This window comes from Pelodiscus sinensis, chromosome 11, assembly GCF_052426305.1.
Source record: "Pelodiscus sinensis isolate ZL-2025 chromosome 11, ASM5242630v1, whole genome shotgun sequence".
NCBI classification, from domain to species: Eukaryota; Metazoa; Chordata; order Testudines; family Trionychidae; genus Pelodiscus; species Pelodiscus sinensis.
Window position 1 is genome coordinate 16512170 of NC_143062.1, and position 16585 is coordinate 16528754.

The following is a 16585-nucleotide window of genomic DNA, read 5'->3' on the forward strand; positions in this document are numbered from 1 at the left end:
AAGGTGTGTGTCACATCATTACATACATTAATGTTCCAGCCAGAGGAGTACACCTTACATGTACATATGTATTGGCTGGGGAAGCACATGGTGATATGTGCTGGCTGGGGGGCAGCTGTGGTTATACTCACACATGCTCAGGGCTGCAGACGTTCCCAGCAGTGACATGCAACCCCCAGGTGTGATGCATTTCCTGACAGCGAGGAGCTCCACCCCTTGGACTCAGGTGCGTAGATGGGCCAATGGCATTTCATTGGCTAGAAAGGGATGGGGCCCCATGGGGGAAATAAGACCCAGCTCTTGTGCATGTGGATTCCTGATGTGGTGAGAGGAGAACATCTCACCCACATAACTCATCCTGGGGCCAGGCAGGTGAAGAATTTACTAGCAGGTCATGGAAGGGCAAGCTGAAACATAAGGACAGGAACTGACCAGTTCCCAAGATCACAGAGACAGAGCTGGGGAGAGGACCCAGAAGTTCTGGCTCCCAGCCCCAACACATATTTTCATGTCTCTCATACAGTCCCTGATCTAAAATGCTGAGTTGCCTCCCCCTCCCCCGAGTCACCCACTCCCCTCAGGTAGGGGAAACACACTCAGCATTCACCCTGACAGAGTCCCAGATGTTTGGTGGGTGGGTGGGTTCCAGCTCCACATAGACCCCAGAAGCCATATTTGAGACTAGAAAGGGAAGGAATGATGGAGAACCCTACACCATGGGGCAGAACCTTAGTGCAGAGATGTGTGGGGGGGGGAGTGAAAAGTGAAGGGAATATACTAGGGTGAGGTGGAGGAAGGCAGTTGGGAATGGGCATGAGGTGGGGATGTAGGGATGATGATGGGGTGGGGAATGAGGTGGTGGTTCTGGAGGTGGAGGGACAGAGGATTGTGATATGTAGAAGGGGGCAGAGGAGCAGTGATTTGGTGGGGGGGTGAAGGAATGTATCTCCTTACTAGATCTCCCCCACTCCAATTACTGCCTTTACAATCCCCATCCCGAGGTGTGGGAGCAACCAGCATCCCACTGTATCCCGAAGGGAAGGGAAGGAGAAATCTTTGTCCTGGGGTGGGTAAATCCAACTGCTCCCTCTACTTCTTTTACTCTGGAGACCTGTGGGAGGTCAGGAACCCTTGAACACCCCACACCGCACTAAGCTGTAGTATCATCCCTGATCTAAGGATTTTAAATATCGAGTAATTTACTAGTTAAGTAGTTGATAGAATTTCCATCGACTACTTGATAGGCACGTCTGCATTCCTGCTTTGAAATATAGGGGGCTCTTGTACATTTCAGAGGAGGAATGTGGAACATGCACCCCGGGGCCAGCAGGAAGTCCCGCTAACTCTGGGCTGCAGTGGTTGCCAGCTTTGAAATGTACAAGAATCCCCAGCGGGGGCTCTTGTGCATTTCGAAGCAGAAGTGCCCGCATAGAGCCTGGGGCCAGCGGGGGACTCAGCCCCCACCCTTTGTTGCCTCCATCTGATAGAAGCAGCAAGGGGAGGAGAATCGACTCATTCTTAACATCCTTACCCTGATCCCCATGGTACTAACCCAACCAGCAAAACGGCACCAAGGGGAGTTGCAGTGTCCCAAGTTCCCCACCAGATGGCAGAACCCACCTAGGCAAGCTTGGTTCAGAGGAGCTGATGTGCTGGGAGAGTGTGTGTGGTGAGTGGGTAGAGAGGACTATTTCCCATTGTCCTACATGTAACTGCCCCATCACAGAGACCAGAGCTGTTTATCCCCCTGGAAATGAATAATCTAGACCCTACTGCACTGCGGAGTATGAACAGTAACAGATTAGCCATACCTGCTGCAAAATTGGGCTGATTAGTCCCCTTCATGCAATTAACATAGATCCTTCTGGAATGCAATTATAATAATTAGGCAGTCTCTCTACTCGCCTGGGGGGTGAAATTAATAACTTGCAAAATAATTAATAAACCACTCCCTTAGAGAACTGCATTGTTAGAGCCAGACAATTAGTATAGGTCCTACTTCAATATACAGTTAGCATCTGATTACTTAGCCCCTCTCCTCCATATGGATGGAGAGTAGTTAGAGTTACTGCAATTAATACAATGGGCTGAGGTTGCACAACAGGTGGCTATAAGTGATCCCTGTAAGCTAAGCACTTGCGTGGCCACCCAGGAGAAATTCAGATGCCACCCAGCTGATTAGAACAGGGCCCACAGCATGGCTACGTCTAGACCGGCATGATTTTCCGCAAATGCTTTTAATGGAAAAGAGCGTCTAGATTGGCACAGACGCTTTTCCGCAAAAGCGATTTTTGCGGAAAAGCGTCTGTGCCAATCTAGACGCGGCTTTGCTCAAGAAAGCCCCGATCGCCATTTTTGCCATTGGGGCTTTTTTGCGCAAAACAATACCGCGTTGTCTACACTGGCCCTCTTGCGCAAAAGCATTTGCGCAAGAGGGCTTTTGCCCGAACGGGAGCAGCATAGTATTTCCGCAAGAACACTGACAATCTTACATGAGATCGTCAGTGTTCTTGCAGAAATTCAAGCGGCCAGTGTAGACAACTGGCAAGTTTTTCCTCAAAAGCAACTGCTTTTGCAGAAAAACTTGCCAGTCTAGACGCAGCCCATGTGTTTCTACTGGTGGTGCACATCCACATATGCCTTGGGGCACATAACAGAATGTATTCCACACAGGCCCATCAATGTGGGGAGCAAAGGGGGCGGCCGTCCCTGCTCTTTAAATCAATGCTGGAGCGCTGTGCTACATGCTCTGGGCAGCACTAGGGGCTGGCTGCCCCTGTCCTCATCCCTTCTGCCCTGTCCCTTCTGGGGGCACAGAGGCACCCCTTGCACCTTGCCCAGAGGCTATTGGCTCTGCTGATTCCCCACATGGATGGAAAAAATGAGAGGGAATATTGGTGGCCAGGGGGTTTCATCTGGCCCATCAACCAAGAGACTTCTCCCTGGCAGCTGCTGGAGTAAGAGTCTGTTACAGCAGACTCGCCCTGGGATGGCCTGGTGGCACTGGCCAGTGCCCAGAATTTACTGACAGAAGGGAGGGCACAGGCTCTTCTGCCTTCCCATGGGTATGTGTGACATGACACAGTGCAGATGGGTGGTGTTACAGCAGGACTCACTGCTGTGTCATATGTTCTCACAGCAGCAGGGGTCACTTGGTGGACCACCCTGGCCCACCAGAGGGTTTTTAGGGATGTTGGAGCCCTCTGCTATCCTGAAGTTGCCCATCACCCGATTTAGGCCCAAAGTAGCAATAAATTAATTAATTGGCCCCTTCCACTACGATTTCCTTGGGGTTTATTAGCCCCCATGTAATTAATATGTAAACTACTAACAAATCATTCCATCATAGACCTGGGTTATTGGTGACAGTCCTATTGCAATACAAATTATTATCCCTTTCCTTCCCTTGTATACCTGGGATTGATAACTCATGCAACCAACATACCAACTGATTAATTATCCACTACCACATGAATTATTATGATTATTAATTTAGGCTCTCCCTATATAGCTGGGTTTATTAGCCCCAAATAATTAGTGAATCATTTCTCCCCAGACCTGGGATGGCTAGTAAGCATGTAAATAATGTAGGCCCTACAGCAATACAGATTAGTCCTTCTGGTCACCATGTCCACCTGTATCTGTTAGACTCCCATGCAGTTATTAATAGGCATTATAATAATTATTAATTAGCTGCATCCTGCCGTGCAGTGACCTGTCATTAAGCCCTGCATGCAATGAATTAGTTGCCTAATGGTAATGATTCATTAACCACTTACAAATTCTTGGTCTGCTTCCAGCCTCCTTTAAGGACACACCCTGCATGGGAATGATAGACTTGGGGGGGAAGGGGGCGCTCCTCTTAGCAGCTGGATGTTTATTGGGTCATTACCACCAGCTGGGAGTGAATGAGAGATTGAGCTGCTCCAGGTAGCAGGGACAGCAGGGAAGAATTAGCTATGGATATTACTTTTTTCCTAACCTGTGGTTTGGAGATCCCCAGCCCTCCATTTCTGAATTCCCTGGAGGTGCAGGGATGGATTTCAAGATGACCTATCGCTTCTTCACTTATTCTCTTTGCTGATTTTCTTGCTCACCAGCAGGTGGAGATACAAACACACACACACATTCTGCAGGAGCAACATTCAGTGTTATGTCTTCAACCCCTGGGCATGTGAGCGCTTGTGTGTGTATATCAAACAGACAGACAGATATTTGGGGGAGGGCACTGAATACAGCAGTGTAGGTGTGCTCTGGGCTGTGTGTACAATTGCACCCAGTGGGACATTGTAGTGGGCTGTAGGTGTACCAAAAGGCACTGTGTGTGGTTATACCCCATAGCATAGAGGGTTAACTTGTAGTGGAGTGTAGGTGTGTTCTAAGGGCTGTGTGTGCAGTTACTCCCAGGAGAAGTGTGCAGTTGGATGCTGTAGGGCAGGGGCAGGGATCACTTTTTGGGAGGGGGGCTGCTGACCCTTCTGAAAAATCCATTGGGTGCCACACACAAGCGAGAAGCAAAAAACCCCACAAATCCTCACTGACATGGCCCCCAACGGAGGAGAAAGACATTCCCCTCGTACAGCAGAGCCCAGGCGGGCCCGGGCTAGGAGATGTTTGTGTGCTCCAGACCTGTGTGGGGTTGGGGAGGCTGGAGCACCAGCATGGGCTCCCAGTGCTCGGAAGGGAGCCCTGAGCCAGGGGGCTGGATCCCTGCTATAGAGGTTGGGCCTGAATTTCCTGGTGGGCTTTTTCCCAGCTCTGAATTGGCATCCTTGCCTCCAGCAGCTGTTGCAGCCTCCACAGGGATAGGGCACCATCGCAGTGCAGCAACTGCAGAGCAGGGCTGTGTCTTCACTGGGCCACTTATTCCGGAAAATCAGCCGCTTTTCCGGAATAAGCTGCGAGCTGTCTACACTGGCCCTTGAATTTCCGGAAAAGCAACAATGCTCTACTGTACAAAATCAGCCGCTATTCCGGAAAAACTATTCTGCTCCCGCTGAGGCATAAGTCCTTATTCCAGAACACTGTTCCGGAAAAGGGCCAGTGTAGACAGCCCAGTAGTCTTTTCCGGAAAAAAGCCCCGACCGCGAAAATGGCAATCGGGGCTCTTTTCCGGAAAAGCGCGTCTACATTGGCCACAGACGCTTTTCCGGAAAAAGGGCTTTTCCGGAAAAGCAGCCTGCCAATGTAGATGCTCCTTTTCCGGAAAAACTGAAAACGGAATAGTATTCCGTTTTAAGCAGTTCCGGAAATTCATGCCAGTGTAGACACAGCCCAGGAGTTTAGTGCTGTGGGGAATGAGTTCAGGGCTGAGTGTGCAATTACACCCAGCAGGGGAATAGGGAGGGAAGGTGGAGCTGATGATTTACTCCATCCTCCTTTACATGCTTTCTGCCATCAGGGCATGTACTGGCTGCAGAGGGGTACAAGAGTATGGGGTGTATGTTGGGGTCTGCATAGTCCCGTCCTGTTGCCAGCTGGAACAGTCTGGCAGGGAACATCTGGATGTGTATCTAGAAGGGGTTGGGGAGGGGGTGTTCTAGTTGGTATGGGTGGGGGGGGGGATTGGTGGAGGGAGTGGGGTAGGTGCTGCTAGCTGGGTGAGTTTTGGAGGTTATGTATGTGTTCAGGATGTATCCAGGCAGGGGAGGGACAGGCACCTGGGGGCTGTCTAGGCCTTGTTGCCATTTCCCCTCACCCTACTAGGGCATTAACCCCCCCATCCTGCCCCCCTTCCCTCATTCAGGTAAAGGCCCTGAGACCCTCTTTGCTGGCCATAAACTCAATGACAACGAGTGGCACACGGTGCGAGTTGTGCGGCGTGGGAAGAGCCTGCAACTCTCAGTGGATAATGTCACTGTGGAAGGTACATGAGGACTCCAGGGCTGGGATCGCAGGGGCTGGAAGGCCTGGCAGGGCTGGGGTGAAGGGAGCACTAGGCTGGGATCGCAGGGGGTGGAAGGCCCTGGCAGGGCTGGGGTGAAGGGAGCACTAAGCTGGGATCGCAGGGGCTGGAAGGCCTGGCAGGGCTGGGGTGAAGGGAGCACTAGGCTGGGATCGCAGGGGCTGGAAGGCCTGGCAGGGCTGGGGTGAAGGGAGCACTAGGCTGGGATCGCAGGGGCTGGAAGGGCTGGGGTGAAGGGAGCACTAGGCTGGGATCACAAGGGCTGGAAGGGCTGGGGTGAAGGGAGCACTAGGCTGCGATCGCAGGGGGTGGAAGGCCTGGGTAAGGCAAGGTGAGTGGAGGAATGGAGAACAGGGCTGGTACAGCAGTGGCTGAGAGGCATGGGAAGGGCTGGGGCTGAGGAGGGCATAGGCCTAGAGTCTGCCCCATCCTGGTGTGTAATTGTTCCCTGCCCCCCTCTTGCTCCAAGCAGGGCAGATGGCCGGCGCGCATACCCGCCTGGAGTTCCACAACATTGAGACCGGCATCATGACGGAGCGCCGCTTCATCTCCGTGGTGCCCTCCAACTTCATTGGGCACCTGAGCAGCCTGGTCTTCAATGGGCTGCCCTACATGGACCTGTGCAAGAACGGTGACATCAGCTACTGCGAACTCAATGCTCGCTTTGGCCTGCGCAGCATCATAGCCGACCCCGTCACCTTCAAGAGCCGCTCTAGCTACCTGGCACTGGCCACGCTGCAGGCCTACGCCTCCATGCACCTCTTCTTCCAGTTCAAGACCACAGCCACCGATGGCCTCATCCTCTTCAACAGCGGCAATGGCAACGACTTCATTGTGGTGGAGCTGGTCAAGGGGTGAGACACACACACACACACACACACACCCCAGTAGGCCATGGGCTGGTTTCCTCATCCTGCCCACTGGGCAATGGGTCCTGTCCCTGTCCCAGTGAGTAGGCCTAGTGCCCAACCCTCTGACACATGTGGTACACCCTGTGGGCCTACTGCTGCTTCCTCAGGTACAGTGCTTCACGCCACTAGATCCTCAGCCCTGCCCCGGCCTTTCTTACTGGGAGCCTTGCCCTCAGCTCTGCCTTGTGCACTGCACTCAGGGCACTCTGCCTCACGCAGAGACCTATGTCTCCTGCCCATTGTCCTGCCTCTGGGCACACTCTCCTCCCACCGCCCTGCCAACCAGCCCGTCTGCCCATCCACTTCGCCAACTCGCGGCTGCTCTGCCCAAGTCCCCACTTCCCCTCACACCCCACTGCCCCTGCAGGTACATCCACTACGTCTTCGACCTGGGCAACGGGCCATCGCTGATGAAGGGGAACTCGGACAAGCCGGTTAACGACAATCAGTGGCACAATGTGATCGTGTCTCGTGACACCAGCAATGTCCACACACTCAAGATTGACTCCCGCACTGTCACCCAGCACTCCAATGGTGCCCGCAACCTGGACCTCAAGGGTGAGCTGCACTAGCTGCTGCTGTGCCAAGAGGGGCACTGTGGGCCTGCTCCCCTCAGAGGAAGTTTTGGTCCCAGTGTGGAGCTAGGAGATGCCATATCACAGGATTGGGGGGGAGGGTAGTTGGCCAGGAGGAAGGAACTGGGGCTGTTGCACTGTGTAGTGAAGGGGCAACGGGGGCAGCATTGCAAGGAAGACGGGGCAATGTTGGGAGACTGGACAGCAAGATGTAGCAGGGGTGGCATGGAGGTGTGGGGCAATCTTCCCACAGAGCCAACACTGACTGTATCTTGGATTGGATTCTTCTGCCAAATCTCCCCAGCAATGTCCATTGAATTTGAAATTCTGCCTCTCACTGCTGTGTGCATGTGAAAAGTCCCATGTCCCACCCCAGAAGTGGCTGCATCTCAACACTGAGCAGGGGTGTTTCCCTGATTTAGACTGTTACCAGATTTATCCATTACTTTGGAGAATGCTCATTTACTAGGGCAACTCTTCTGGGAGGGGTGATAATTCTATCCGTGTGCTGCTTGTGCCAAGTGTTCTCATATGGAGCCTTACTTCTCCCTTCTGCCAGTTCCCGCCCAATGGAACTACTCTTAAGGATCTAGATTCCCCAAAACAAGGTTCTTCCCACCCTAGAATCAGATGAACACACACACACACACATTCACACCCATTACCAAAACACATCTGAGAGGACTGGCTAATCAGAACTCACAAGCTGAGTCCTTATTAGGGATGTTAAATTTTGATTAATCAGCTAATCAAGCAGTCGATGGAATTTCCATCAGCTACTCAATTAGTTGATAAGGGGGATGCTCGCTATCCCACTGCGCCTTCCCCTTCGAAATGTACAAGAGTGATCCGTGGCTCATGTATACTTCAAAGGGAGAGACACAGCGGTTACCTCGAGAGGATCAGCAGTGGGACCAGAGCAAGCGGGACTGTTTCAGTCCCTGTTCGTGCTGCTGCCCCCTGCCCCCCACAGAGATGGTGCTTGGGGTGGAACTGGCTTTTAAGAGGCAGCAAGGTGGGGGGAAGTGATTAGTCTAGTTCCTACTTGAGTACCTGATAAGCATTTGTTTATTGGGTAGTTGACTAGTTGATTCCATCCCTTGCCCTTATATGTCCCTAGACTCAGTTGTCTGGATTGCACAGAAGAGCCAAGCTGTGACCTCATGGGCTCTTGGACTCAGTACTTTGGACCCAAGTTGGGCAACTCCCTATCCCACTTTCACATAACCATTCTGCTAGTAACCCACTTACTGAGCAAATCTCACAGGATTTTGGGCGCTAGAGGAATCTTTAGCTTAGGTACAATGAGTGTTGCTGCAGAGTGAATGGGGAAGCCAAAAGCCAAGTGGCGAGGGAGAGAAAGAGAGAAAAGCAACCAGCTTAACTATGAAAGGGTATGTCTACACTACCCCGCTAGTTCGAACTAGGAGGGTAATGTAGGCATACCGCACTTGCAAATGAAGTCTGGGATTTGAATTTCCCGGGCTTCATTTGCATAAGCCGGGCGCCGCCATTTTTAAATCCCGGCTGGTTCGAACCCCGTGCCGTGCGGCTACACGCGGCATGAACTAGGTAGTTCGAACTAGGCTTCCTAGTTTGAACTACCGTTACTCCTTGTGGAATGAGGAGTAACGGTAGTTCGAACTAGGAAGCCTAGTTCGAACTACCTAGTTCGTGCCGCGTTTAGCCGCACGGCACGGGGTTCGAACCAGCCGGGATTTAAAAATGGCGGCGCCCGGCTTATGCAAATGAAGCCCGGGAAATTCAAATCCTGGGCTTCATTTGCAAGTGCGGTATGCCTACATTACCCCGCTAGTTCGAACTAGCGGGGTAGTTTAGACATACCCAAAGTTATTTAATGTGAGGTAGTAACCATGCAAGGGGAGCCAAACAAAACATCTACAATATTAAAACTAACCTAAATCTGATTACAAATGCTATGGTTTGCTAGCCCTAACTGATCACATAAGGCAGGTTCGGGAGGCTATACGTAGAGCAAGGGGAAGGAGAGCTCTCCCCACTCCGTGAAGCTTGAACTGATCGAGGTACCCAGGGGGCGATAGTAGCTGGGGATCCAGTGCTGGAGACAGGGTGAGCAGAGCCCCCAACACAATCAGCCATGAGAACATGAAGTCCTACTGAAGGCATCAGAACACTTTACTTGAGTATGCATAGGGGTTTTGTAGGGAAACAACAATGGTTCAAGAAGGAACATTAGATTTGTTTATGCATAGACAGGGAGATGGTTCAAAGGAGTATTCTAAAGTTGTTTTGTTTTAGGCTAGACAATAGAAACATCATTCCTGGCTATGGGCGGTGTCTTTTCCAGGGAGCTCATCATTAGTCAGTTTCAGTATTTTGGCTACCAATAGAGGGCCTTGTCTGGAGGGGTTTAGGTGTGTCTTCCCCTGCCTTTTCATTGCTTTTTGTATTGGCTTTGGTTCAAGCAGAGGCTGGGGTTGGTGGGGGGCTCTTCCATTAATACTATGGCTTGGTTCCCCAAGAACATAGAGCTGGCGGGTAACAAGTCCCCCCATTGATGAGGTGCTTGCATTGAGCAGGTATCCCCATCACATCCTTATTCTGTGATAGAGGGCCTGGTCTTCAATCCATTGCAGCCACCACTTCAGTCATTGCATCCAGCAAACCAGTAGAACCAGACCAATTACTAGCATAATTTGGCAACCAATGATCATCACAATGGGGTGAAACGTAATGTTTAAAAGACCTATTACACTAGGGCTCCACCCAAGCATAATCTTCCGCCTGGAGTGATGGCCTGTGTTTTAAACTGTGACTGCTAGCCTGGAGATCTCCTGGTTATGGTGGTGAAACTTCAGTTTGCCTTCTCCACCATAGCTCAGAGCTTCTGAAGCTCACTTTGTAAGGAGGTATGAGTTAGTCATCCCTTAATAGCAATGGGACCCATTCCCAGTGAAATGAGGGAAACATCCTTGTAGAGCTCAGGATAGGCTTTTAAATGCTGCACTGTCTATATAGGCACAGTAAACTCACTATCACAGCTGACAGCAGTGGTTACATTACAGAAACGACGATTAAGGTCAGGCACCATGGGCTGAATCCAATGTCCATTAATCAGTACAATGCTACATCTTGTTCTCAAACACACACGTTTTACCAACATAGACAAAACAGGCCCATCTTCCTGGATAACATCAAAGGCACAGTGAGTTATTCTCGGGTTGTGGAGAGAAGCATTCATCATTTTCCGCCAGTGTTTGGTCTTTACAAATATAGCCCGAACCATACCTTTTTATATTTACGTGCTCCACACATTATCTTTCTCCCAGGCCCAAGTGTTGGGATCTCCGAAGTATATTACTGAATTATCATTAATTTGTAATCCCAGTGGGACTACTGGGTGTATTATTCTGATTTCTTTGCCTGCCACAGTTTTCAGGAATAACCAGTCTTTGATGGTGGTGATTGTACGAAGCATGAACTAGTCTCCACCAGGGCTGGAGGACTAGTTCTTCCTCCATTACATGGAGCTGAATTAAGTTGATTACCTCTGTGGGAATTTATCCTGGTATGGTTTGCCAAATTATTCCTGTGATTACATTCTGAGTGAGAGACTGAGCTTGCTCACATGCTAAGGTTAAGGTGACATTGTTCTGGAGCACTGTAGACCATGCCTTCAAATTGTATTTCAACTTCCTTCGGAGCAGTCCAAGGTTGAAGAACCAAATATTCTTGTTGATCCAATTTTAACATATGGGCTGTGTCTAGACTGCATCCCTTTTCCATAAAAGGGATGCAAATTAGACACATCGCAATTGTAAATGAAGCGGGGATTTAAATCCCCTCCGCTTCATTTGCATAAACATGGCTGCCGCTTTTTTCCGGCTCAGAGCTTTGCTGGAAAAAAGCGCCAGTCTAGACGGGGATCTTTCGGAAAAGGCTTCTTAAAATAAGGAATAAGGGATCCTTCGGAAATGGCAGAGGGGAGCAAAGTTTGTGATCAGAGGGTTGAAAATTTAAAACAGTTTTTTGTTGTTGGTCCAGTTTTGTTGTGTACAAGCCAGGCTCATGGACTCCTTCTGAAATGGAAAGGTGCCCATAGAATTTGAACCAAATTGTTGGCATGAGCTTGTCACAATGTATGCCTTTTAATGGAACTACCCACTCTGGGGGACCTTGCTGAATCAGCTCATGTCGAGCTATAGCCCAGTTTAGTGGTTCCCTGTTTACAAGGAACCATGTGATATTCTTGCTGGCAGGTGTGATTAGAGACAGCTACAGTTCCTCTCCAGGTAGTGGAGGCATCTGGGAGCCGGCAACAATGACATGTAAGGGCATGGTTGGTTCCCAAACTGTGGAGGAAACCAGGAATATTCTGCGCCTTTCATCACCAAGGAGACTATGGCTTTGGATGGTGTTTGTCCCTTTTGAGACCACTGTGGTTTACAGAAGAATGAGATGGAGTCTGGTATGGTCTCAATTTCATAGCAAAACTTGAGTGACTCTGCAGTGATAATCTGTGTACAATTGGCAGCATTTTCCCAGGGCAGGCAACCTGAGGATTTGTCAACAGTGTGGAACTTATAGCGACACTGCAGGGCCAGAGGGTTGCTCCCATTCCCATAGAATCCATGCATGTGGCACAGCAATTTTACTTCCTGGGCTCCAGCAGGCAAGCACCACCACAGGTTCAGAAATCACAGATCCAGCATAGAATTTGGGCAGCATCAGACTCCAGATACTTATGAACATTGGAGTGCTAGGGCAACAGTGGGATGTCATGGCTTGCGCTCAGAATCTGTGAGAGGGAAGACAGGGGAGAACAAACACCCACATCCCTACTCCATCCTCTCCCCTGGATATACTGGGAGAATCTGGACCAGTATCACAGGATGAACATGAAAGAATCACCCGTGTAAGAGTGGCGATAATAAGTCAAGGACTTCTTTGGCCTTTTCCTGCCTCATTTTTGGGGTAGACATTGACAAGCCCATCCAATGTGTATTTTCCAACGGCCAAGCCGTTCCTTCTTGCAAGCCAAGAAAAGTGGTCAGCAGGATAGAGAAAACAGTTATATTATTCTGTGTGGGTCAGGTGGTTTACACTGCCAATCTTTGAGCTGTGAGGAATGAAACCGTTGTTGCTGGGCTTTCCCATTTTTCCCATTCAGGATTTCTACCTGATGAACACTGGGGCTGATTTGAGTCACCGTAAAGCAGGAACCATCCCAGGCGTGTGTCAAAGAGTGCTTCTGCACTGAAAACTTCCTGTACGTTTCTGCTAATTCCCATGTTAAAGAAGGTTTTCCCCAGCCTAGTTTTTTGTCCATGTTTTGCTCTACTATATCTAGCTGTGCTGCCACTTGCTTATGTAAGTTTCTGCTAAGTTTGGTACCTGTTTATCTGCTACCACCTTCTCTTTCCAGGCACTAGGCAATTTTACTCCCAACCATCAACTTTTAGGCATGCATACTTTAACCTGAGATCAGCATTAATCACATCACACTGCAGAGAATTATTAAACCACTGATCTGTATCTGCTTTCATGCCTGGCCACCAGCATATATCTTTAACCCTATTTAAAATGTCCTGTTTTCCTCTATGTCCTTGCTCATGCACAAATGGAATCAGGTCTCCCCATACCAGGCTAGGACTATCCAATGCTTTTGGCCACCTTCATCCATCCACCACACATCTTCCACCTGCTCAAGTCTGTATTTTCCTGTGGGATCTTTTCCTGTCTTGGCTAAGGACCAAATTTCTGTATCCCCATCTGTGATATAGCAGGTCCTGGGACCACTCCTAAGAGGTCAAATCTGGGCAAATTGTTTAGAAACAAGGCTATTTACAGCCCAAGATTGGAGAGTCCTCCTCTGTAAACTACTCAAACTACTCACAAAGAGCACATCTGTTTGCCTCACTGGCCAGCAAGAAGTCATAAGCAATCCCCTAGACACTCTGGCTTCTCCTGTTCTACAACCAGTACCACATCTTGCACAGGTGAGAGGTTCTTCTTTCAGTGCTTGCTCATATGTATTCCAATGGGGGGGAGGGCGGTGAGTGCCATGTGCACAGCTGCTTGGAAAGTTTTTACCCTAGCTGCTACCTGTTGGGTCAGCTATGGAGACCCCTAGCATGGTGCTGGTGTGACACCCTGTATATGACCCTGCCAGCCCAACAACTCCTCTGTTCCCTCTGGCGGTCAGTGATGGCTGTTGGAACTTGTGGCTTCTTGCTTTGCAAGTGCCTCTGCTCCCTAGAGCTTTCAGCTCTTTGTTGTGAACATAGTTAGGTTAGTAGTTGTTAAAGTTAGTGTTGGAGTTAGCAGGGAAAGGTTGCCTGTATTCTCTTAGGGCACTTCTACACAGCAGGGCTAGACTCGAAACAAGCTATGCAACTTGAGCTACACTAATTGCGTAGCTGAAGTTGAAATAGCTTATTTCAACTTTTGGAGCTGTCTACACAACAGTTATTTCAAATTAACGCTGCTGTGCAGACATAGCCTCAGGGGCCTGAGGCTTCAAACCTTGCAGATATTGCCTTAAAATCGATACTGATCAGGGACCCCCCACAACTCATATCTACTGTGCTTGGGGGAAGGCCACTTGACAAGTGCAAGATCTGTAAGGTCTTGTACAAGAAAAGACATGGAATCCGATCTACCACCGAGTGGCACCAAAAAAAGGGGACTTCTCAGCAACGGTGCCTCTCACTTCCTAGTGCGGCCTTCCAAAGGGCCAGGTCCTTGGTGTCGATGGCACCTGAAGGCTCCCAGACTTGTGGCATTGATCTGCCATGCCCTTCCTGTGCACAGAGTCCCATCCAACTGGACACCCCAAGAGTGAACCTCTGGTGATGGGCCTCCATTCTGGACACCTTCAAGGCTGTACAGGGCCTCATTGAGATGATGCGGTTCCCTTTGAGGAACATGGCCTCAATTTCCTGCCAGCCTTCATGGGGGAAACCAGCCATGATGGGTCTTCCAGTCTTGGCCCTGGCGTCTCCCCGCTTGGAGTCCCAGCATTGCTTGGAGTCCCGGCATGGTCACTGCCGGTCTGACTCACAGCCTCGGTCATACTCATGGCACCGCTCTTGCAGTTGGTACCCTCGGAGCCATTTCCACTCGAGGGCGTCTGTGAAGAGCAGACTGTAGTCAAATTTGGAGTCTTTGTGCCACTGCAACCGTTCCCGTGTCACTTCTCTTTGGAGTGTGCATCTTCATCTTGGCGCTGGCCCTCAAAACAATATATTCCCCGCACCGATCACACTGCCAGCACCGGTCCTGCTCCCTACACTGGTCCTGGTCTTACCACCATCCTGTTTCTGTTAAGAGGTTGGAATATCTTTTTCACCACCATGCTCTGTGGTGGTGGAGGCAGTAAGAGTGTGTCTAGACTACATGGCTCCGTCGACGGAGCCATGTAAATTAGTTTATTTGGCATAATCCCTGCTTCATTAAAATAAACACGGCCACCGCGCTGTGCCGATGATCAGCTGATCTGGCACAGCGCGGCAGTCTCAACGTGGCGCAGTCGACAAAGGAAGCCTTTGTCGACCGCTCCAGTATGTCTCATGATACAGAACCTCCCCTTTAATGGAGTCAGCCTCTTCGCAGATCAAACAAGCTCTTGACTCCACAACCTCAAGGATTCTAGGAATACTATGAAGTCCTTAAGTGTGCACACCCCTGCTATGCAGTGCAAGCCCTTCAGGCCTCCACAGCAGAGGCTTTTCTCCTTTTGCCCTTGGCCTGACTGCTCTCATGGGCTTCCACAGTATTCCTGCAGCAAACTGTCCAGAGGCCGTTCTGGCACCAGTCAAGGCCAGTCGAAGCCTCTCCTGGGATCCAAACCACCACGCCTGAGGATGGCATAGCGAAGCCCCTGGATCCTTCCCTGCCCTCCCTCAACCATTTGTCCTGTTCCCACTGTGCTTGAATGTCCATCACTTCCGATTGCTGGGTCTTTTGGATGGTGGAAATGGGCTACTCTCTCCCCTTCCATCCCCCACTGCCTTCCTGTCCCCCCCCCACCCGTTCATCTTCAGGGATCCCTCTCACCAGCAACACCCACTTCAAGCGATGCGCACGCTTCTGGACTTGGGTGCAGTGGAAGGCGTTCCTTGGGATTTCAGAGGCAAGGGCTTCTGCTCCCGTTCTTTCCTTGTCCCCAAAGCAAAGTGGGGCCTTCGATCTATCCTCAACCTTCAGGAGCTCAACAAGATTGTGATCAGCCTCAAATTTTGGATGGTCACCCTGGGCTCCATCGTTCCTTCACTGGATCCAGGCAATTGCTATGCCACCCTTGACTTAAAGGACACTTTTTGTCATATCCCACAATCAAACCATCCTACAGGCAATATCTACAGTTCCTAATGGGATAGTTTGGGTATGTCTACACAGCAAAGTTATTTTGAAATTACAGCCGTTATTTCAAAATAACTTTCCTAGTGTCTACACAAGCCAAATGCTATTTTGAAATTAATTCGAAATAGCGGAGGGATTATTTCAAAATTGGTAAATGCCATTCCATGAGGAATAGTGTCAATTTCGAAATTGCTATTTCGGAATAAGTGCTGTGTAGATACTTATTTCGAAATAGGGGGCCTCCAGCCCTTCCCAGGGTGCCCTGCTGGCCGCCCTAGCCACAAGGTAACTTCTGACCTGATGCCTTGCCGGAACCAGTTCCGGCTGGCCTTAAATACGATTCAGCATCCAATAGTGTGGATGCGCTATTTTGAAATAGCAAAAAGCTATTTCGAAATGCATTTTATGTGTAGACACGTTATTTCAAAATAAGATATTTCGAAATAACTATTTCAAAATTAGATATTTTGAAATAATGCTGTAGTGTAGACATACCCCTCCAGTTTGGGCTCTCTCCAGCACCAGGGTGTTTAGCAAGTGCATGGCAGTGGTGGCAGCCTTCCTCGGGCATTGTGGGGTCTGGGTTTACCCTTACCTGGACGACTGACTGGTCCTATTATCAAGTAGAGGCTCATGTCACCATTACCAGGGCCACACTTGACAATCTGGGCATGCTGCTCAACCTTGGGAAGTTGACCCTCATTTCCACACAGAGGATCGCACTTATCAGAGCTGTGCTCAACTCTACCAGAGCTGAAGCATTCTTACCAGGCCACCGCTAAGCAACCTTCACCAGCTACTAAGGTCTCTTTCTGACTTTCCGGTCACCACAGCTGGCACGTGCCTCA

General features: G+C 50.0%; 1 protein-coding gene across 20 annotated transcripts in view; it reads left to right on the plus strand.

Annotated features, from left to right (window-relative positions):
* NRXN2 (neurexin 2) overlaps positions 1-16585 on the plus strand; it is a 332982-nt gene that overhangs the window by 160166 nt on the left and 156231 nt on the right. For 10 of the 20 annotated variants that reach the window (XM_089781141.1, XM_089781138.1, XM_075939200.2 and 7 more), the window contains 3 exons: positions 5747-5866; positions 6375-6759; positions 7184-7374. In XM_089781141.1, the coding sequence (XP_089637267.1) occupies positions 5747-5866; positions 6375-6759; positions 7184-7374 (696 nt within the window). The remainder of the gene's footprint in view (positions 1-5746; positions 5867-6374; positions 6760-7183; positions 7375-16585) is intronic. The other 10 variants (XM_075939211.2, XM_075939215.2, XM_089781142.1 and 7 more) reach the window with 1 other exon arrangement.